This window comes from Protomyctophum bolini, assembly GCF_963924005.1.
Source record: "Protomyctophum bolini genome assembly, chromosome: 13".
In the NCBI taxonomy this organism is placed as follows: domain Eukaryota; kingdom Metazoa; phylum Chordata; class Actinopteri; order Myctophiformes; family Myctophidae; genus Protomyctophum; species Protomyctophum bolini.
Genome location: NC_137874.1, coordinates 23,893,007 through 23,917,361, shown reverse-complemented (window position 1 = coordinate 23,917,361; position 24,355 = coordinate 23,893,007). Strand labels below are relative to the sequence as shown.

The 24,355-nt window shown below is 43.2% G+C and overlaps 1 protein-coding gene across 1 annotated transcript in view; it reads right to left on the bottom strand.

Annotated features, from left to right (window-relative positions):
* srrm3 (serine/arginine repetitive matrix 3) overlaps nt 1-16,696 on the bottom strand; it is a gene marked incomplete at both ends in the record, with an annotated part of 36,370 nt that extends 19,674 nt beyond the window's left edge. The window contains 2 exons of the mRNA XM_080780190.1: nt 5,992-6,093; nt 16,413-16,696. Of these exons, the coding sequence (XP_080636316.1) occupies nt 5,992-6,093; nt 16,413-16,696 (386 nt within the window). The remainder of the gene's footprint in view (nt 1-5,991; nt 6,094-16,412) is intronic.
* Nucleotides 16,697-24,355: the final 7,659 nt, after the last annotated feature.

Below are 24,355 nucleotides of genomic sequence, written 5' to 3'. Positions count from 1 at the left end.
AATGGGGTCTTCTAACTCTTGAGAGTTGAAGATCTATAAGGGTGAGGGTCCATATGGTTACCAACTCTACATCATTTAGATCTATAAGGGTGAGGGTCCATATGGTTACCAACTCTACATCATTTAGCTGGGGACCACCTGAAACCTCGTCAAGACCTGGACTAGACTGAACGTTGAAAAGCGGCCGACCCACTCAGTGAATTGAACCAGTGCAAGCCAAGGGGGTCCTGACCAGTGAATTGAACCAGTGCATGCCAAGGGGGTCCTAGCCAGTGAATTGAACCAGTGCAAGCCAAGGGGGTCCTGGCCAGTGAATTGAACCAGTGCATGCCAAGGGGGTCCTGACCAGTGAATTGAACCAGTCCAAGCCAAGGGGGTCCTGGCCAGTGAATTGAACCAGTACATGCCAAGGGGGTCCTGGCCAGTGAATTGAACCAGTGCATGCCAAGGGGGTCCTGGCCAGTGAATTGAACCAGTGCATGCCAAGGGGGTCCTGGCCAGTGAATTGAACCAGTGCATGCCAAGGGGGTCCTGGCCAGTGAATTGAACCAGTGCATGCCAAGGGGGTCCTGACCAGTGAATTGAACCAGTGCATGCCAAGGGGGTCCTGACCAGTGAATTGAACCAGTGCAAGCCAAGGGGGTCCTGGCCAGTGAATTGAACCAGTACATGCCAAGGGGGTCCTGACCAGTGAATTGAACCAGTGCAAGCCAAGGGGGTCCTGACCAGTGAATTGAACCAGTGCATGCCAAGGGGGTCCTGACCAGTGAATTGAACCAGTGCAAGCCAAGGGGGTCCTGACCAGTGAATTAAACCAGTACATGCCAAGGGGGTCCTGACCAGTGAATTGAACCAGTGCAAGCCAAGGGGGTCCTGGCCAGTGAATTGAACCAGTGCAAGCCAAGGGGGTCCTGGCCAGTGAATTGAACCAGTACATGCCAAGGGGGTCCTGGCCAGTGAATTGAACCAGTGCATGCCAAGGGGGTCCTGGCCAAGTGTCAGTATGACAATTTGGGAGTGAGGATGTTTAGCAAATGATGCTTTTGGCATATAAACAAACGAGCAAAGTGAAGTCTGCCAATATAAAAACACTGAGGAAAAACAACTATTATGGGCATTGTGTCCATAATTTGGGCATAATTACATATATTTAACTAAAATAGGCTACTTGTGTATTTATGTTAATTACCCTTGTTGCACGTTCTGTAGCTTTACAAAAACAAATATTCACCCACCAGTATTGGTGTGACTCAAACACTAGTAGGCATAGTCACGAATGTTTTTGGTTTGTCTTTGTGATTAACATTACATATTTGAGCAGATTAAAAAAAAATGTAATATATATATATATATATAAATAATAATTAAATCAAAATCTGGCCTTTCCATAGCATGCTGAGCATAGACTGACACCACGCTAGACAGGTACGCCCACAAATGTCACATCCGGTTTTAGCCCGGGGTAAGAATTTTCTATGGCTGCCAATGCAACTTGGTCCAATCCTTAATCACATACGGACAAACATCTATGCCGATAATATCTAACTTGCGGAGGTAGCGTGCCTTGTCCACGGGCAACAGATCTTTCAACGTATGGCATTGCAAATACGTTTGATAATTGCTACTCTGCGCAATATTGTTTTGGAAATGCCGCAAATTGCATTGCAGTGAACGAGAGCAAATCACAACTTCCCCCGGGGGTGGGCGGAGTCGCAGCTTGACACTCTGAATACGCGCCGTGGTGTCAGTGTATAGCGTCTCTGCATGCTGCACATGTATGCAGAGATCATTGCATTAGAATAATGAGGACAGACAGAGAATCCTGATCATTTCTGAATGCAGCCCCACACAGACAAGAGCAGGCATGAATAATGACACTGAGGCCAGGGACCGACTACAGCTTGATTAACGCTATATCCCAATCTGGACATCTGGCACCTAATATATAGGAGACATAGGCGCCGGCGGCCATCTAGGGCGCCAGCCAAAGGAGGGGCGACATTGCAACAGCAAAAAATTATACAACAAAAAAGAATAGAAATTAGGGTTATAGTTTTTAGGGTATTCTGAATGATGACAATCACTCATTTGCAAGTCACATCACAGCGGGCAGGGTGGTTGATAGGCAGACAACCTCATCTCATCAGAGCACAGCTCTCCAACATTGTTGTACAGTCACTACAAAATGCTACCAAACTAAACCACTTTGAACGTCAGTATTTAATTTCAACACAAAATATAAGTGAATACGATTAAAAATGGTCTATATCAGGGGTGCCCACACTTTTTTGACTTGAGAGCTACTTTCAAAATGACCAGCTGAACAAGATCTACCCACCCAAATAATGTATTATACCATCGCTAAAAATAGTTTAAATATGTACCTGAGGGTGCTTTGGAATAGCGGAGCTGGCGTTACATAATGCATTTGAATGGGAAATAGAGGGGGAGAAATGGAATTTTGTGTATTTATTTTGTAATGCCACCACAGACAGCAACACTCATCAATATTTCAATTAAATATTATAGGGGCATGTCCTGCACAGCCTTTGTGATCTACTGGTAGATCGCAATCTACCTTTTGGGCACCCCTAGTCTATATAATGCCATCAGATGCCCAGTTTAGAGGACAGAAGAAAGTGAGAAGTGTGCAAAATATAAAAGGTGCAGTATGCCAGCTATGTTTGTTTTTGTACTGTATGTGTAGAGTAGTATATAGCAAGAGCAAGCTTGTCTAGGGTGCAAATTGTGCTAGGTCCGGTCCCGTGGCCAAAACAGCATGTCCAGATAACCACGGACAGACGGCACAGATTATTGTAGTGTGCACGGGTTTGGGATTCAATTCAATCTGTGGTGTCCCGTCCCGATCGAGTCGGAGCCGTCATGATTATATCAAACCATGTTTGATATTTATACAACTCTGAATGTGATCATTGGATACTGTACATACTGTACAGTACATCGGAAAGGAGCCCGAGCAATGTTTGAGTGAGAGTGTAACTTTCCTCTTCTACGACTTTGAACCGAGTTTTCTCCAGCTGAAAACTGCAACTGTTCTGAATGGGCCCTGGTGAGGCAGATGTTCTGAATGGGCCCTGGTGAGGCAGCTGTTCTGAATGGGCCCTGGTGAGGCAGCTGTTCTGAATGGGCCCTGCTGAGGCAGCTGTTCTGAATGGGCCCTGGTGTGGCAGCTGTTCTGAATGGGCCCTGGTGATGTAGCCGTTCTGATAGGACAGCTCCCCCTGATGGACTATGGTCATGGTGTTCCTCAGGACCATTATCATATCCCACGCCCAGATAGGAGTAGGACCAAGCCTGCAGAATGGCTGGGCAATGTTGAAGCTGTCGTCCCTACTGGTCAAAAGTGGTACTGCATGCCCATGCAGGCCCAGGTACTATGATAGGAGCCAACCAATCACATCAACGCTCGAGGGGTACTAATACTAACCGGAAGACTTCGATTCGTCGTGGCTTCAAAACGCCCCTGAGTAACGTCCATTGAAGTGAATAGCAGGGGGCGGGGCTATCGCTCCTCAATTAGTTCTCTAGTTATATTATAGCTCTATGAGTAGGACCCATTGCTGCTAGGAGTTACAGTAGGCTATAATTATTCCCTTGGTCTGACTGAGGGGGATGTTGGCTGAGTTGATGGGGTTGAATGCTTTTCAGTATAAGGAGAGATGTTGTTGTGGAGGTGATGGTGGCAATATGGAAGTTTAATCAGGCTGGAAATGTTAGCTCGGGTATCACAGAGCTGCATGTATAGAGCAATTTCACAGTCTTGGGGGACGACCTTGACCTTGATGTGAGCAGTGGTGGAAACTGAAACTAAGTACATTGGTATTTGTACGTGTTGAAAGAGGAAACATTCCCCTTTTCAATCATGAGGAAATGTCTGTATCAGATAATAGTGAACAACTCTAGAAGCCTATGGCCACATTGATCCTGCTCTGATCGAACAGCAAAAGGTGTTTTGGGCTCCGATGGCTCTGAAAAGGCTTACATGCCACATCCTCTCGCTCTCTGTTGCCATCTACCCTGAAAGAAATCAATACGAGAGCACCGGTGAACAGAGATATGAGCCGACCCAGCCATGCTTACTGCTGGGTGTTTATTGCTAATGACTGGAACATTAAGTTGTGGGGCCCTCTGTCAATAAAACTGGAGTAAGTTGAGAACCCTGGTTGAGCAGTCTGTCTGACTCACAGGCAGTCATCAGGAACATTAAATTAACATTCTGGATTATACTGTGCAGCCTTCTCAGTCAAGGTTCAAATAGTCAGGTATGTTGCCAAATGCAGGCAAGTGTATTTCTAGGTTGCACATATACAATTTTGGGTGCATAAAGTACAAGACTAAGAAGATGTAAGATTTTTCGGTAGTACCGCTCGGAATTTAAACCGCTCTGTTGTAGTGTGATACTAATGTGATACTGGAGACATCTTCCAAATAAAGTGAGCATGTGCTTCACGATACACCGGGCAGGAGGCAGACGGCACAAAATGTGGTTCTTGTTGACACCAAAATTGCAGTGCGCTGGTTATTTGCAAATTACACCCCCTACCTACTGCACCGCTTCTTCCACATGAGCGTACGGCGAGTCCCCAAAATACTAAACATATGCAGGGAAAGCGTGCAGTCCTTGTTTGACACCAGATTTCCAGGGCGCTGGTGATTTGCAGATTACCACATGAGCGCTGACTCTCGCGCACCCCCTACTGAGCACCTCCTACTGTAAATATCTTCTCGCGGCCATGTGAGCGCATGATGACCCAGTCCCCAAAACAGCAAACACATGCGGGGCAAAAACTTGCCACTGCTTTGTGGGAAATAATGAATTCTCCTGTCAGTTTTTAGTATCTCCATCACAGCACTTTCACTAGCAAGGTCTTGCTGAATGTGTCAGTATTATAAGGCAGGCTCAGCCCGCTCCAAATGGACCATCCCCTACAATAAATGATTATACAACTCCCTCGTGTGCACTGTACATTTTTTTCTTTCTTTGGGCTGTGGGCGGTTTCACACCGTCTTCAAGGTTCAAGGTTGTACTTTATTGTTACATCTTGTGTACAGGTACAGTACATGAGAGTAAAACTTAGATTTGGTTTGGCTTCCTTCAGACAATACAGCAGCATAGATAATAACAATAATATTATAAAAATAATGATTAAAAAAAAAGACTAAAAGATTTTATTTTATTTTTTAGAGGAAGAGAGTGCAAAAAGAGCAAGGAGAGAATAACATAGATTGAGGAGCATAATCAAATGTACATGTGCATATAATCTTGGTATAGTGTATATGCTAGCCTACCAGCAGCATTTTGATATATTTTTTCCCAGTAGCTGCTACCTAACTTTGTGCAAACAACTTCACAGTGCATTCTATGTACAACATATTACTGTGTGCAACTTCACAGTATATTCTATGCACAACATATTACTGTGTGCAGCTTCACAGTATATTCTATGTACAACAGGGCGGGGGGGTGCAGTAGTGTTTTCCTTTGCCCTATATCTCAATGTGTAAATACTTGACAGCACTCTTTGTCTTTCCCCAATGCTCTCTCCCTTGCTTCATCCCTCCCACCTATGTCCCTCTCTCCCTTTTGTTGTTTGTTATTACAGTGTGGTCTAGTTAAATGTCAGGTCCTTGCTGAGGTGCCGGGAATAAAGGGAGAGGGAGAGAGTCATTAGTCTACTCTAGCCTATGTGACAGGGAGCGTCAGAATCATTGCCCATCATTAGCTGGGAGACAACAGGTACCACTACACTACGCTGACTCCCTCAATCATCTCACAGAGACATTGTCAGACTGATTCAGGAACCCAATAACAACCTTGATGATAACTACAGCTGGTGTGTGTGTGTGTGTGTGTGTGTGTGTGTGTGTGTGTGTGTGTGTGTGTGTGTGTGTGTGTGTGTGTGTGTGTGTGTGTGTGTGTGTGTGTGCGTGCGCGCGTGCACAATACACCCACATTCAAGCAGAACTTACATTTGTTGTGTGTGCGAGCCCTCTCTCGTGATCACGCCCTCTTTGTCCATCAACATCTGCCTGAAGGTGCTCACTTTCTGTCGAATCTCTTCCTCCGTGTACCTAGATGAGCATGAGAATAGAAGCAGCAGCAGTCAGGGAAAGTACACACGTCACACACAAGCCCCGTCGACACATTAGACTCATTAATCGTGGATGTCATGTCATTACTTGTTAGCAAGGTTCATAAATCATGGGCTTAATTTAAAAAAGATGTCTCTGTGCCAGTGTGCCAGGAGGGCACTGTCAAAACAGAAACTAAATGGACCAAGGAAGAAATGTACATGGGATTAAAAGCACCAATCCAAGGGAATAGGACCAGCTTCATTGGAATGGTCAATGGTGTGCTTGTATTCGAAACCATGTGATTTATGGTTTAATTGATAATCTTTTTTTTTTAAATTAGTTCCCATTCAAAGTAAGAGATATCAGTAACAAACTTGAGGGGTTTCCAGTTTGATGTGTTATGCAGTAAAAAGTAGTAGCACACATCTGCCTCATGGTGGTGCTATAAAAGCCCACTTTACTTTTTGGCCTATTACTTTTGGTTGTAGAATCAAAATGTCCCTGGATCCCTTAGGTCAGCAACTCCCCATATAGGCCATGCCCAAGGAAGAATAATTGTTTTCTAAAAAGTGTACAGTATTTGTTAAAATGTTGTTTTTATGTGGACACCCCCACCAGTAAATTAAGTATGTCTGATTGGTGGGTGGTGATGGGTGGAGATCCACCTGAACTGAAGCCACTCCCACAGCTGTTGTATGATAAAGGGGGAGGGGTTAGGGGGGGGGGGTGATATATATCACTATATCACAGTTTTTTTCATTGGCACATTTGACTGTCAAGTTTTCAACCTCCAAAAAGAAATCCTAAATACAATGGGAAGACACCATTGCACATAACAACTACACTAAGGGAAGTACTGTCACCTCATAAACACATGAAAACAAAAACAAACAAAATCACAGCACTTCTTCATCTTTAACTGCATGTTGCAGACCTATGGACCAATCTCTTCCAAATTAGTTGTGTCATGTGACAATGTATTTGGCCAATATTAGTAGCAGAAGCCTATTAAACAACGCCATATATAATAAATGCAACGTTCAATCAAACCCAAATTTGAAACGCATTTTAAGGGGCCTCTCTAGAGCACACTGCCAAAAAACACTATCGTTTCTGACCATAAAGGGCACCACAATTGCAAAAGGAAGAACTGTATATCGTAGAAACTGTATTTTTCACCAGACCATTTTTTGGGTCCCCAATGGCTACAACAGTTTGCAATTACTCAAAATTGCACTTTTCTACTTGTCGCAGCTGCCAGATGTTTTGTGCTACTCCACACCATACAGGCAAGACTGGGAACAAATGGCCATGGCGGTGCTCTCCGTGCCCTGGCCTAATTGACACATTGCTGGGGACATTGTCATGACTCACTGTGTCACTTCCTCCAATGCCTGCCAGGTCCCTTTTTCAGGGTCCTGACTGGATGTCAGGATTTATTCTGTAGGACAGCAGCACACTTACATTACATCAGAACAACTCCTGTATAACAACAGGGACTATCCAGCGCTTGCTGAGATAGACAGCACTCTGTGGATTTTTAGGGAACACACTATCAGGGACATTATATAGAAATATTCCCTATAGCTTTCCCCCCCCCCCCATTTTCCTCAATTTTAGGTAGTTGATGGCGTTATCTGGACGGAGCAACTTTAAGTATTATGAAGAATTACGATTAAATTCAATCGTCACCAACACGACAAACAGCCAATAACAGGTTCTTTCATCATCGTGGCTAACTTCACATGAGTCAGTGTCAGTGATCGATTTATACATTTAGGCCTGAGGCCGTTTAAGAAGAAAAATAAAACACCTTTTAAATGCCTTTTGAAAGCATTTAAATGCGTTTAAATGCTTTCCAGGATTGAAAGGTATAACATACAGTATAGGCTTTCCTGACTTAATCGTTCACACTGAACAACACCTCCAGTGTGCACACCAGTACACCCACTACAAGCCAGAAGCCACAGTCACTGACAGCAGGCTGGATATAAACAGTGTTCAAGTGTTGAAACCTGTGTGTGGAAAAACGGTCAAATCCCCAAATCCTGTCTCTATGAAGAGCCTCATTTATACTTTGACGCATGACAAACATTAGGCTTTAGAATTCCACCACTTCCATCCTTTTCAATTCCATTCTGTCGCATCCAATTGTTGTATCAACTGTAAATTGGCGTACAATGAAGAACCAATCAGGAATTCTTGAATCATTTGACAATACTGTACATGGCATTTTTGTACTGCACACTGAGTTGCTCAGCAAGCAAATTCACGTCGCCTTCACAATCTGTTCAAGCTAATTACAGAGCTCATTATCTGTTCTGATAATGATCTATAAAGACCTACTAAAACAATATGAGTGATAGAGACTAGAGGGAGTTGGAGACAGATGCTTACAGAGAGAATGACAATTATTTATGCTATGATTGCTAAATAAACTTCAGACTTCAAAACCTCTTTAAGCTGTTATTGTTCTATTGCAAAATAATTTGGGTGACTCAGAGCCCATAGTCAGTTAAAAACAAAGCAACAGAGACAGAGATAAGAAGTGGTGGTGGGGGATGGGAACGTCCTGGGAGAAGCAAGATATCACCCTCTCAGACAAGCAGAATTCAGACTTATAAAAGGCAACATTGGGATTGAAATATGAATGGTCACATTGTGACTTCATGGCAGCAAATATCTTGTTAAAGGCGTGGGCCGTCGTCTACCATACAGCTGAGAATAATATACCTACATCAGTAGTTGAGAGAATACATATTTAGCGGTGTACGTCAAAAGAGTTAACTGTGTAAGAGAAATGTGGAGGCCATAAAACGTGACTCTCTTTGAGTCTATCATATCCATCTATCCATTTAATCGCATCTGGAACATGAGCTCTCCTTGCCTGGCATACAGGCCATATAAAAGTACTAGGGAGCTGTCCGACCCATAGGTGCTGAAAACATACACTCTCCCTCAGCCACTCTCTCTCTCTCAACTCCCAGTGGATGCAAGATGAATTCTAAAAATGGCCTTGTTTCAGTGTGACCACAGCAGTGGTTTGAGGAGTGTTTGCCTTACTCCAAGCATACAGCCATTTCAATACATAGGTATTCAAACCCGGATGCTATCAGCAGAGCTGTAAGCTCAGTGAATGAGAGAGAGAGAGAGAGAGGGGGGGGGGGGGGGCAAGACAAGCAAGCCGGTGTGACAGCACTGTCAGGTCTGGCTGTACAGCAATCTCTCTCAGCACAGCAGATGTCAGGGCAACACAATGGAGGGCAAATACCAGGATTTTATATTCATTGCTTTCCGTGCACAGAGCAGGAGCCATCACCTTAATGTTAACCACTCGCCGCTTCTGTACAGTACTATACTAACTGTCTGTTGTGTGTGTTTATTTTTTACTGTCTGTCATAACATGCCCCCGAAAGGGACGTGTACACGAGGCAAAAAGGGCTTGTGAAGACATTATTATAGCAAAAGCCAAAAAGAGTGGTCAAAATGTAGAATGAAGGCCTGTATTGGCTACTCAGAGAATCTTCACCTCTGTTCCCTTTCCTCCAGATTGCTCTCCCTCCTTGAGTGGTTCCAGTACTGAGTGTTTGTTACGTTGTAAGTAAGTGGGTGGATTACTGGATGATACAATCAAAACACAAGAAAATGCTGTATAATTGCCCGTAATTTGTAGAATACGTTACCTCCAGAAATCAGGGAGGCAAGATCTGTAAACAGCTTTAAGTAGTTGAAAGCCTTCTTCAATTTATCTTATAGGGAACAATTATGTTTAATTCACTGTCATAATCAAAGCTTCACTTCTCTCATAATTTGGAATACTTGTAGCTGTAAAGCCACATGCAGTCAGCCTTTCCTAGAGCAGAGGCCTCAATGGACTTGGCATTCTTAGCCAGGAAGGGGGAAATTTGATTAAAATCTAAATTCTTAGTAAACTGATGCATGAATGTGAAAGTGCGTATCAAACCATCTTATTTGAGGGAAGGAGTCACATGTTATAGGCCAAATGAAAGCTGTTTAGCTAGGACCTATGCCTACAGCAATGCAAAGACCCAGTGAGTTGGGGTGGAGAGGGACAGGGACATCGATCAGAGTGGGGAGCTCCCCGTTGAATCAGCCATGACAAATCACCTCGATTAAAGAACCTGATTGAAGTAATTAGACAGCTCCGAGCACCTGCACAATTCCCCATTAGCCAACAATCCTGTTGTGGCCCAGCGACCATCCTTACACTGATAGTCATTGATTCAGCATGGCCCATGACTATGTGTGTGGTCTGTTAAGCCTGAGTCATACTAAATAAAAAATAGCCAATCATAGCTCAAAATGTGTCAATGTGACAATGTGACGCACTGTGAGCTTGTTCAGACTACAGTTTGAAGTATTACATAAGGTTCAGTAATGAAGCTAGGCTTGTTAAAATGTTCTCAGAATTGACTCGCCTCGTGTGACAGGTGCCACCAGTCACACAGGACATTGTCCCATTATGTTCTGGACATTTTCCAAGCTTTCACATTTTTGGGAACATGTTTTTGATACAATCTCTAAAAGTACTGTAAATGTAACTCCACCTGTCAAGATAGGCATCTTTGGAACTAGATGTACCCATTATTTCTAAGCAAGCTAGTGTGATCTAATTTTGTTCCCTCATTGCCTGTCACCAAATATTGTTTCACTATAGACAGGACTCGGCTGATGCCAATTATTTTAAAAAGCCCTCGAAAAAAGCTGATATATCGGCCGACCGATTAACCATTTGGCCACTATCCACGGTACAGTACAACAATAGTTTTGCTTGCTTTTGCTTAGTTTTTTTGCTTAGTGTTTAACGTGTTGATGTGTGTTGTTATTGTGTATCAGTATATAATTATGTGTGGATTCATTGTATTTGTGAGAAAAATGAAAAGATAAATACAAATACCTTGATACCTTGTAATTTCTTTTAAAATGTGTTATATTGTGAAAAAAATATATAAAAATAAGAAAAAAAGAATTGTGTGTTCATCTGGGTGTGTTCAAACATATAGTGCCAAGACCTTGAGTGTCAACGTAATGCCAGTGTAGTTAGAGAGATTGAATGGCTGTAGGAGTGGGGACTCCGGGGAGGCGGCAGAATAAGAAAAGAAGGAAGGAAAAAAGGCCACATTTCTATTTCGGGGACCAAATTAAAGTGACCTAATAGGAAAATGGCTTTAACTCTCAAGTAGAGAGGATTTTCAAGCAATGCACTCTGCAGACATAGATTTTCTACTTTTAAAATGGCATGGAGGGGGATGCATAGAGGGTGATAGACAGACACAGAGAGAGAGAGAGAGAGAGAGAGAGAGAGAGAGAAACAGAGATAAAGAAATATAAATAATTATTTCTCTCTCTCTCCCTCTCTATAAAGATCTGTCCCGTTCATCATCAATACAGTGTAAGCAGATCAATGAATGGCCGACCACAATCTGCCATTGGCTCTCTGTTAGACTGCTTATTGTGTTCACTCCGACCTCCGGCAGCAACGAGCATTTGAGGCCATGTTGTATGCAGGCAAGACGGATGTCAGTTTCGTATCAGTGGGGCCATTATGCTCTCTCCGACAACACAGCATAAGACGCAGGTGTTGATCAATTACATTTTGGTTATCCAATTAAACATCGGACAAGAGGGCAATGGATTAACATCGACCGGTTTGACGATTGTGTCACTTCATCTGTCCACTGACTTACAGCAATTGTCATTCCAAAATTAACTGAAAATATCGGATTTAACTGTGTAGGGTGTAGCTATTAAACTACAATATATATCTTTCGTTAATTTACTTCTTAATCAATTTCTCTCTGTCGCGCACGCACGCTCGCACGCACGCACGCACACACACTTAAGGCTCATACATAGTCTGGATTTTCGGTGGTTAGGTCACCACCGAACTACAACATGATGTCACTAGCCGCGGTGAAGAGCAAACCACCGCCACTGCTCCAGCCCTTCTCTGTTTTTACTCACCACCGCTCAACGTTATTTCAGCTCCGGTGGTCACCCCACCACCAAAAATCCAGACTATGAATGAGCATTTAGGGCTCCAATTTCGTCGCCGCCGTTTCCTGCGACACGGCCCGCAATACACCCGCCGCTTAAAGTATAGTATAGTATTTTGGTGCAGCACAAGTGAGACTTCAAGGCAGCAACGCAACTCTCTTCCATGGGCTACAGACCGTAAGACTATGAAGCAATATGGCATTGGGCATAACAGGCAACGGATAAGGGATCTCTAAAAGGCAATAGCATATGTGGCACGGTGATTTGTTTAATTATTGTAGTGCCCAAACCACACCTATATAACGGGTAACGGAGGTTTTTTAGGGATTTAGACAGGTAACCAAAACCAACTTTAGTGGGGGAACACCCCTTCCCCACTGCTAAATCCCAAAACCCTCCTTGCCTTTTTTTTTATTTTTAATAGTTTGACTAAAAGATCTATATCGACACGTTGTGAGCTTGTAGATTGGCTATTTTAACTATTCCGAAATGTTTTTCAAATTAGTAAAAAAAAAAAGGCAAAGAAGTTTAGGGATAAGGGGTTTAGCATGGACGAAAATAGAGCCCTTATTATTTTCTTCTCTGTCTTCACAGCGGTCACATCCTCTTTATCTGTCTGCTTTTGTGAGGCATGCAGGTAAATACTGTATCTCCCACTGTGTCTTACAACACTATTACTGCATGCAACGAGCCCTGCCGTGCACATACTGTACAGTACACTGTGGTTCATGTCGCCACTTGTGTAGCCTTTCTGAAGGAAACGAGTGGGAGGAGTGCTGGAACCTAGCCGCTTACAGTGTGGAGTTAACGTGTGAGTGAATCTCTGTGAAGAAAGCTCATTACAGAGCTAGGGAAATGCTGAAGAATCTCAAAAGGGGCACTAGTCATTATGGCTCAATTAGCTGGATAAAAACACTCAAAAATGAAGCTGCCCCCTCTGCCCAGTACCACTCACTGGGTAGCATTTCCATTTAGTAGGCAAATTAGTTTGTTGATAGACCCAAATTTTGCCATTTTTACAAACAATAGAGAATCAATTGCTGGACAGGGTAATCTTACAAGGGTAATCTTTTGTTTTTGTTCAGTCATGCACCTTCTTCATTACGCCATGCAGAAATGGTTCTTCAATATCAGACCTCCCCCTGGCCAGCCGGGGCGCCTGATGGAGGGGAAAGGAACTGGTTGGAATAACGTGTTCCTTCCACGCGCTACGTCCAACCAGGGAAACTCCCCCCTGTCAGGTGTAAAGGAGCAATTTGGACACTCAAGCATGAAGGAAGCATGAGTTAAGTCCGTTGCTCTCCCCAGGTTGGCGGAGGGTGTGTAGAGCCCAGGATCACATTAGATGATTGACACAGGGGTGAAAAATGGGTTACAAAAATCGTGGGATAAAAGATATATTAAAAAAAAAAATCAGACCTGGAAACCTGCCGCCTGGCATGCCAGAATCATTCTGAACAAGTGCACTGAAAGACCGCACACTGTTTCGCACAGATAAGCACCTATTCCTGTACAAATGCGCTGGCACATAGCTTCCAGCCCACCTAATGTTCAAAACAGGGCAAGAATCCCTGCAGAGGCAGAGGACTGTAACTGCCAATAAATGGGGGAGGATTACTACCAGACCTTGTATAACTAAATGAACAGACTCCTTTAATTGCTGGCCATCCACCTAATTGGCTCCCAGGGTGAGGCCATCACACATGACAAAACTATTCATCCTGGTCTCAGCCCTGGAGGGATGGAGGCGGATCAAGGGGGCTGTGGGTTGTATTATTGCTGCTGGTGTTGTCCCCTAGTGTAGCCTAATCTCTCGCCAAGGCTGGGTGGGGAGGGGGAGTGTGGAGGCTGAGCATCCTGGCTAAAATCTGAAAACAGGCTCCAGCCACCATTTCGTCTCTCTCTATCCTATTATCCAAGCATGTACTTGCTCATTTACAGAGCCATAGTAGAAATTTGAGGTGTGGGGGTCAATAAATGTGTTGAACCAAATCTGCAAATGAGATTCTTCTGGGGTTCCATCCCAGAGATTTTACACTCTGAGTCACTGTCCTTCAAGTTCAAGTGTTCTCTCAACCTCTTCTTGTCCCAGCAGAGTGAGTGGAGATGGACAGATTGCCTGTAGGGCTCCTTTACACTTAACCACTTAAACACTACACTTAGTAAACTGGATCTGAGTTGGCTCTGTACTTGGACCGGTTTTCCCCCCATCTAGACCAAATCTCTTCAACAGAAATCGCTGATCTACGGCCATCTAGATCAACTGTAACAATCTCACCAAGACATTCCTCTACGCAAACATACCTATGGCATAAAAAATATTCTGATTTCCGGCTACGGCCTCATCATGCACAAGGTGACAGCTGGCACACTGGCTTATACTGTGGGTGAAATATATCCATCTGGCCAGCCACAGCCAGCCTCAGTTAGCCACAGAAATTGTACCTTGTAAAAATGAACATGGCTTTGAAAGACTATCTTTTGTGAATCCACTCCCTCACATAAAAGGATCACTGCTGCCAACCACTGAGTCTAAAAGTCAATGGTAGCTGCAGAAGCACCAGAGAGACTTCAAAGCCTGCTCAGAATGAGCCCCTGGACTCCTGAGCTACTTAGAAAATGTACAGTATCATTGATTGAAGGAGAAGATAAAGGACTGGTTGCAGGCAGTCCAGATCACAATGAAGTTAAACCACCGGCTAATATTGATTAAAATCTATTGAACAGGACATATGTTGCATTGCCGAGGCTTAGGTTTGTTTCAACATTCTTCATAAGGGATGGGTCTGACATGGCTGAATGTACAGTATGTGGCGCAGTATGAATCAGAAAGAGATTCCCAACTTATTCAATCAAACTCTGAGTTTCTCATTTATCAGGAACGATCTCCCTTTCGAAAATGTTGTGTAATGTATGGCAAATATTACAAATAATAATGGGCATGTTTGTTTGCAATGTACAAACACAAGGTCACAACTGTGTGATCTGTGAGCGTGAGTGCGTGAGTGCGCGCACGTGTGTCTGTGTATAGACCAGTCTGAGAGTCCTGAGAGAAGCCCTGCGATTGCGAAGCTGTGAGGATTAGAGTAGACTCAAGTCACCACACCAATTCCCAATCCAGAATGACCGTATAGCATTAGCACAGTGAAGCTCTCCCTCACTCGGGGCTGGAGGAGACAGGCAGAGCATGCTGATGAAACCCCCCCGGATGGCCGGGCCTCATTTGTCCTTCACTCTCTGTCTCCATGGCAACCTCATTCTGACAGCTACAACCGGAGTACAGATCGAGCCACTGATCAGACAGTTTAATTTTGGGCGGGAACCCCATTTGGTGTTAGCATTATGTTATGTTTTAGCTATTTTTGAAAAATCGAAGAACCACTAACATAGAAACATAGCTTTTTCATAAAACTGTCAGGATGTAGAAGACAGTTTTTGAATTTGAAGAGTTACAATATGTTTACAATGTCTTCCATAACATTGCCATGACAATATGACAGCATGGTAATGTTAGCATAGCAGCCACTACAAACAGCCACGTCCAATCTTAGCTCTGACTCTGCCACTGCAGCAGAAGTGCTATTAAGTCACCATGTTTGTATAGACCAATTACCGGTATAAAGAACTTGGCTTCAGTAACTTGCTCTGCAGGGGGAAGGTTTTTCCCTACTTTCCCTGCAGTGCAATGAAAATGCCCTTTTGGCACGTTATCAGATTGTTTATGTACTATTTGGACACTGCCTGAGCACTCAGCATCCCTGTGGGTATCTGCCAAAGTCACTGCTAGAGAGGAAATATTTAATATATTGCACTCCAAAAAACAGGTGTCAACCTGTTTAGGGCCCTAAACAGACTTTTGGGAGGGCAGGTGCCCTGGTCTAATGGACTGTAACCTCCTGCCAGAAAAAGCATTTACAAACTGAATGAAGGAAAGAAGTAATTAATTTTAGGAGGACAGTAGCTATGGTAATGATTAATAAATAAGCCTGTCGTGCAATTATGGTGTTCATCAATATACATGCAAGGCACATCCTAAAACCAGACCCATACCAACAAAATGACCTGGCGTGGCATTTGTATTGAATGAGATCAGGGCAGAAAATTGTGGTTTGCGAGAAAGAAATGAGAAATAAAATACATACATATATATGTATGTATATATATATATATGTCACCTGTGTACATACATAACTGTGTTAAGTTGACTACAAATAACAGATTTCTGCAATATGTACACTGTAAGTACTTGTTGAAAGTCTGAAACAACACAAATGTTCAGCAATGTGTTACTGTCTTACCCTTGTTCCTCCATCATCTCTTGGAGTTCCATGCATTTGAGTTCCACCCTCCTTTTCCTCTCATGATCCAAAATCTCTCTGTGTGGCTTTTTCACGAGGACAGGCTCTGCTGTGGGTTCCCCATCGTCCTCTTCCTCTGGTTGGCCCTCCTCACCTTTGGGTCTCAGGACTTGGGTCAGCACGGACTCTCCTGGGCCTGTAGCCACCCCTGCCACCGGGGCCCCCGGCTGGGGGACCCCGTTTGCACCATCGTTGGGGGATGGCACCCTTGTCTCATCATACATGGTCTCTAAACGCTGTGGACACACATGGGAAGAACAGAGAGATGTTAGATGTGCTAGTGTTGCCTACAATAGTGCCTAGGTTGGTTGTCACACAACAGTGGATGCATATTTATTCATTCATAACATTGACAGCAGTCCACAAAACTATATTTTAGTGTGTAAAATTTTATACATGCGTATACCATATATTGTATTATTTTTACAATCTTAGTTGTATAAGAAGTAAGTATGTTCATTAAATGAAATAACATGTCATTGCTCAGTGTTGTGTGCAACATTTGCACTGGCTGTTTGAGTTATACATAAAACGTTACCATTATGTGTACTCAGAGGCCGGAGTACACATGTGTGCATTTGTGTTGAAAGTTTGCAAGTCATCCTACAACAACCTCACATATATTGTATGTTACAATAGAGACCAGCGGTTTCCAAGACAAAAAGAACAACAAAAAAACGTGTGTAGAACTTTGCCAATAAAAGTGGCAGCATGTACAATAGAAATCCATTATGCATATGCAACATGACATCAACTGGGTCTTACAGTAAGAGTATTGCACAACTGGGGTAGGGCATGCATTCCCTAATTGTATCATTTGCATCGTTCCCATCACGCGTGGTCCCCAAGTAGCATCGTACAATAATAGTAGTACTTAACATTTTCAGCATTTTACTCCCCGAGCCCTGAGCTCTTGGCATAACAGACAAGTGAGCTTTCAGCTGTTTGACGATTACATCTTTCGACAGGTTGCAGTGTTTCTGCCTGAACTGAGCATTTCCCTTCACCCACATGCTTGTGCGTGCAAAGGCCCATGGCATGCATGTGCAAATTACTGTATGTAAGGTTATTTGAGATTTTGGTCACATGTCACTGATGGTTCTGACTTTCCACATTTTTCAGATTAGTGTAGGTTTTCGGCTTACACAAACATGAATAAAATGTAAGATGGAAAAAAAAATCCTATTGACAATGAATGGAGAATTTACGTCATATGTGGACGAGCAAATTGGCTACTTTCATCCTACACAAACATTAAATTCCCATTGACAATGAATGGAGAATTTCGGTCATGTGTCAGAGCAAATCGACATCGTCATGATGATAAGAGCACCCCTCACTATTTCAGCCTCTTGCACTGATGACATGTTGATGTTGTCATTTTGGGAAATAAAACGTCATCTGGCAAAAGTGCTGCATGGACTGAGGCAGCGATTAAGATACATTGGCCCGGTTTGGCCAAGGTAGAGAACGGAGAATTAAATGCAGGAGAGAAGAAGGCCTTTGACGTGCTTTGAGTGCAGCACTGCCTATGCAGTGCCACTACCCCTCTACCAGAAAACTAATGGCTTCATCTTTCACTGAGGAGTCAAAAAAGACCATGTCAGGTACTGCATCACTGACGGTGTGAAACGGACACTGGATGCAAATCTCCTTTGCCCATGCAGCTACTGTACCATCAAGACGTCTAATGATTGTGAACAGCTCTCTCTGCAGCACAGTCAGCTGTTAATCCACCATCCACCACTCATTGTTAGTCTTTGACTGGATAAATATAATGTGCATGTTTTTCTTTATAACTGTCACATGACTGTCCTGGCTGATGATTGAACAGGTGGAGGAACAACGGGATACATCATCAGTAAATATATTGCCCAGTAAACTGGCACTTCATATTCTATGACAAGATTGCATACGCACACGGAAATTGGTGGCGACACACACACACACACACACACACACACACACACACACACACACACACACACACACACACACACACACACACACACACACACACACTGTGGATTATTGTGCACAACTATGGATTATTTTCTTTAGGATTATTCTATTTTACTGTAGATCTTATATTTTCTCATTTCATATTATTTTCATAATCAATTAAATTGGTGAGTTCTGTTAACCGTTGCCCCCCCCCCCCCCCCCCTACAGTGATAATATTAATGTAATGTGTAATAATGTAATATTTTGAGAGTAGAGGCATCGATTTGACCTCCTCAATTCCTTCCACAAAGCAGGGTTGTTCACAAGGATTTTGCTCTTCTTGATTGAGCAGTAGCCATACTGATTTCTTTAACTTGACATGGTGCTATGGATGGTGGCCCAGGGTACTTTGTGTTTGGCATGTGCTGGGCAATTCAGGCTTGGGTGTTAGCCAGAGAGGGAACACGTAGCCCATGCTAATTGCAAGCTTCCTGCACATGCATCATGTCTAGGATCTGGTGACACTCACACCCTGCAGCTACCACCATATGCACACAACACTGTTCACCGGTCAGAAACTGACCTCTGACAAGCTGCAACAATAATGAAAATGTCACAAGGAACTTAGCAGAAGGGGATCCTACCATCTCAGAATGAGAGTGCCCATGCTGCCAGATGTGGAGCCTAAAATAGTAGGCTCAGCATCACTCTCTGTTAAACCATGCTGCAAATGTCAAGCCGTCTCATTAGGCTAACACATTTATTCTACAGGCATTCTTCTTCTTCCCACAGGGAAGACACGAAAGCTGTTCTCGCTCAAGTTAAAACAACTAAATCATCTAATTGTGTAATGAAACAATCACGACAGAAGGGGAGCCTTGTCACAGAGGGCTGATAAGGTGGAAGCGTGGCTAATTGCATGCGAGTCCTCCACAGGGACTGAAGGTTATCTTGAGTCTATAGTATTAGTGGTGGCATCTGCCTTTTCTCCTAATGTTGCGGACAGCGCCATATTATGAGATCCACGTCCACATTTTTGTCATGGTTCACAATGCTGGGTGACAGTGATATTGGCCACACACACCGGTTATTTCCAATTGCAGAGGTGACATGGGATTGTCATTGCATATTCAATATTCAATTTGCAGCGATGTAGTGGCTTTGGGAACGCATTCATTTGCTTGTGCTGCTCTCTCCAGGGAAGTCGAAATGGATCCTTTCCATTCCCTCCACGGGAAGGCCTATGTTGTCTCTTCCCCACACATAACACATCGTATGGTACAACCTCTGCTTGATTAGACGCTGCCGCAGTAAGCGCCTGCTGTGTCGGCAACCGCAGCGTGTCCTGCTGACATCATCACACCTCGGAAAACGAAAAAACAGGCCCAGTGTAAATGACAGCCAATTATAGCAAATATGCAATAGTGCCGTTCGTGTAATGGGCACGAGAAGAGCTGCTGTGATTTCCACACAATAAGTGCCATATAATCCCTCCGTTACATGGTCTCAGACAGCCCACGCAGCGGTTGCTCATTCGTGCCATGCGTAGACGGATGGACAGGAGCCTCTACTTGAAGCTCAATTATAACACGAGTGTGGCAGTCATCATGTCCTCAGGACGAAGACATCTTTAAACCCATTTAGGATGGGAACGCACACACATGTGTCACTTTAGCGTTTAACTACTTTTAACCATTATTTTAAACTTTAGCTGATCTTTAGATCTGCTGTATTTGAAAAATCACACCTGTGTGAACTGAGTGGTGCAATTCCCCCCCCCCCCCCCCCCCTCCCCCCACACCTCTCTCTCTCTCTCTCTCTCTCTCTCATTAGCAGGCAGTAGGCGCAGCAATACCCCTCTCTCTGTTTCTGGCGCCCCCTACTGGTATTATTAAGTCACATACTCGTGCTCATGACAACAGGTACACATGGTACACACACACAGGTACACAGACATTGCTGGTTGTAGGAGTGGTTGCACCACTCAAAAATCGTGAAAATGTGGCGTAAATCTTTGAGTATATATTCTTTCACAGCAAACACTTAGTTTTTTTCATGATTTAGAAGACATTTTGTAGAATCTGGTCTCAGGTCTCAATGGATTAAGGAACAATTATTCTAACAAGACATTAGGCATGGGAATTAGCATCGATATATTATCCAGATACTTGGACCACAACGCTATAATGTGCTTTCTTAAAAAGTGTTGGCCTTTCCTCATTTACAAATTGTGAGAACAACCAAATTCTTTATGCCCTGGCTGTGGGCATATTTACATATTATGTACTACTAATAAGGTTGCGAATACAAGCAGCCGAAATGAGTTTTCTTCGACGGGTGGCTGGCATCTCCCTTAGAGATAGGGTGAGAAGTTCAGTCAGACGACAGAGACTCGGAGTAGAGTCGCTGCTTCTTTGCCTGGAAAGAAGCCAGCTTATGTGGTTCGGGCATCTGGTTAGGATGCCTCTCGGGCATCTCCCTAGGGAGGTCCTTGAAATACAGAAAAGGTCGGGAGCGGTCCATTATCATTGCTACATATCCCACCTTCTCCTTGCTCTCTCCATCACCTTCCTCTTTTTCTGTGTCTTTTTCACTGTTGCAATGTGCGAAGGGTCACCTAGTCCGAGCACAGACGCTCCAATAATTGGAGCTCGCTCAGCTGCACGGCAAACATGATTGCCATGGTGGAAGTAACAGGGAGCCTGACCTTGACTGAAACTGACACGGAGAACAATTGGAAACCTTCCTGGGGCTGCGATCTCACCGCTTGGATTTTTAGTAAGCTTTCCCATGCACTGTATATGTCTCCCTCCATCTCTCTTTCCATCCTCTCTCTCTCTCTCACACTCATTCTCCAGAATAATCTGCAGCGGCCGTTGGCTGGAAGGTTTTGGTTTTAACAGTTTGGCACCTAGAGGATGTTTTCCTCCTCCTCTCCTCTCAAGGTCGTCCGGCGCCTTTCATTCTGATCACGTGGTTTTGCCCGGAAAACAAGCAGCGTCAACTTTTGTCGTTATCGCTGGGACGGAGGGTGCATGCAAAATGAGCAGAGCTCGGGCTTGAGGGAAGCCAAACAGTAATACACCACGCGACACATGACCTTGTTTTCAGTGTCTGACTGAGGAATCACAAATTCGAAAGACTCTGCAATTCCACTGCCACTCAGCACTGTTCCGCTGAATATAATTACTTTATGGCTGGAGCTTGACGAAACAACTGCCTTTTTATTTTGTGCTTGTGCAGAAAACAACGGCCGATTGCACTCATGCAGCACTAAATAGCAGAGAAGTGGTAGAAAACATCATGTCTGAAGCATTGATTCCCCACCCCCTGACTGAGGTCTTCAGCATCCAGCTGGTCTGTTCAGTGAATACTATAATAATAAGCCCAGACACACTCCACCGCTGATTCAACTGCATTAGTGAGAGAGAGAGAGAGAGAGGGGGGACAGAGTCATACCAGCATAAAATGAAATAAAATTGCTGTAAAGTGGCCCCCCTTATTTTCCCATTGTGGGACCATTGAGGGTTGTGGCGCAGGGCTGAAATAGGCGTGGAGCCGTGAGAGCAGTAGAGAGAGATGTTGCGACTAACTGGAAGAAAGAGTGAGCAAATTAAAGTACAGAGGTAAACGAGATGCGATGGAGCCCACAGTTGGAGCCACTATACTATGTTGGGAAATACATTCTGCAGACAGCATTTACAACTGGAAATGCTGTCTTCAGAATGCCTACGTTCTGACGCCACTAGCAATTGCACACAATTGAGCACGTGGGGATCATACACATATAAGACTAATGCTCTGAGATACTGCTCATTTATGTTGACCCCTTAAAAGTCTGTCTGCTCCCCCTGACGGCTTTTTTACTAAAATGGAAAAGTTATTTCGTAATTTTATTTGGAATAACCGACACCCCAGGCTCCGTTTATCTTTGTTATATTTACCTTATGATAGAGGAGGGCTAAAGTGCCCTAATATGTTATGGTACTATTGGGCAGCTCAGTTGAGAACTATAATGTTCTATTATACAGAGAAGGGATCCCCCACATGGAGGAACATTGAATCATACTCTTTGAAGCTCCCACTGCCCGAATATCTTTACTCTAATTCGAGTAAAAAACTGATAAAATACACAGCTAATCCTATTGTTAAAAACATGATTAAAGTTTGGCAGGATGTCAAACTTTATCTTTTGGATATCCAACCCAGTTTTCGATTCAGCCCAATTTGGGGAAATGAATACTTCACCCCAGGAAGGGCGGATGGGGGCTTCAAGAAATGGGCCAAGCAAGGGATTAAACAATGGAAGGATGTTTTTGACAAAAAGGGGAATCTATTCTCTTTTGATGAACTAGCTGCTAAATACAATTTACCCCGTACACACTTCTTTAAGTATTTACAACTCAGAAGCTTTATAGGGGTTAAACAGGTGAATTCTCTGACACTCCCTCCCCTGTCAATAATAGAAAAAGAGCTTATCAGAAACCCCTTTAATAGGGGCATCATTTCTGATTTATACTCTATGTTAGTAGAATTCTCTCCTGAATCCTCTGAATCCAAATATAATGCATGGAATGCTGATCTACAAGAGGAATTGACATTGGAAGAGTGGAGCTCAGCCTGTATGGATGCTCAATCCCAGACCGGTAACACTCGGTTAAAACTGTTGCAATATAATTGGCTGATGAGGGTCTATATCACTCCAGAGAAACTAAATAAATTTAGTGCAGATATTCCAGATACTTGTATCAGATGTGGTGGGGACAAAGGTACACTTTTCCATTGTCTGTGGGCATGTCCAAGAGTGAAAGAATTCTGGGAAGAAGTGAGGAGGGAGATTCAGAAGATATTGTCGATAGATATTGAGCTTGACCCAAAACTGTTTCTATTGGGTCTTTGCCCACCTGGCCATAAGATTCAGAGTAGCGAACAAAGATTTCTGGATTTATGTTTACTACAAGCCAAAAGGGCTATAGCCTTATCGTGGAAAAAGATAGGCAAACCCAGTATTGCTCAGTGGTTTAGGGAGTTATCATTGTGTCTGCCTCTGGAAAGAATCACGTATACTTTAAAGAATAAACAGGAGTTGTTTGATAGGATATGGGGAAAGTTTATTCAGTATATTACGGTTAATGACTTGTCTTATTTAATGGGGGAAATTGTTTGATCTTGTTCTCTGCAGCTATTTGTTTTTGGTCTTGTTTGTTGTTTGACTCTGTTATTGTTGCCATTCGAGTGCCATTATTATTATTATTATGTACGTACTGTATGTTGTTGTTTTGTTTTGTTTGTTTTTCATTTTGGGTAATTGTATTGTCTGTATTGTGTATTGTTTTGTTTGTTGTATTGTCTGTTTGTACAAAAAAAAAATGCAATAAATATATTGTTAAAAAAAAAAAAAAAAGTCTGTCTGCTTAAAAGTCCAGCTGCTGCTACCTTTAATATCTCCATTATGACCATGCGATATAAGTGTGAAAAACATATTTTAAATTTTCTTTCATTTCATGACTGACTGACTGAGAGAGAGAGAGAGAGAGAGAGAGAGAGAGAGAGAGAGAGAGAGAGAAGAGATGTGGTCAGAGTAAAGGAATACAAATGCAATTTTCAGAGAGAGTGTGGAACAGAAATAACCCACTCCTGTTCTAATTCCAAAGCAGCAAATACCTACTAATGTAGAGAAAGACACAGCTGTACAGTTCATAATATGACCTCTATGCTGACTACTTTATAGTGTCTTCTGCATAGTCTTGTTGAGGGGCGCTAGCTCCTCCAACATCTGGCTTTCGAAAATTACTTCATATGACACATGTACATTTTATGTAAATGTAACTCTAAGCAGCTACTATTACAAAGAAAAATTGGGTACCGTAATTAAATAAAATTACTTAATTATTAATTTGTAATAATAAATCACCAATTGTGAAATCAAAAGCGATATT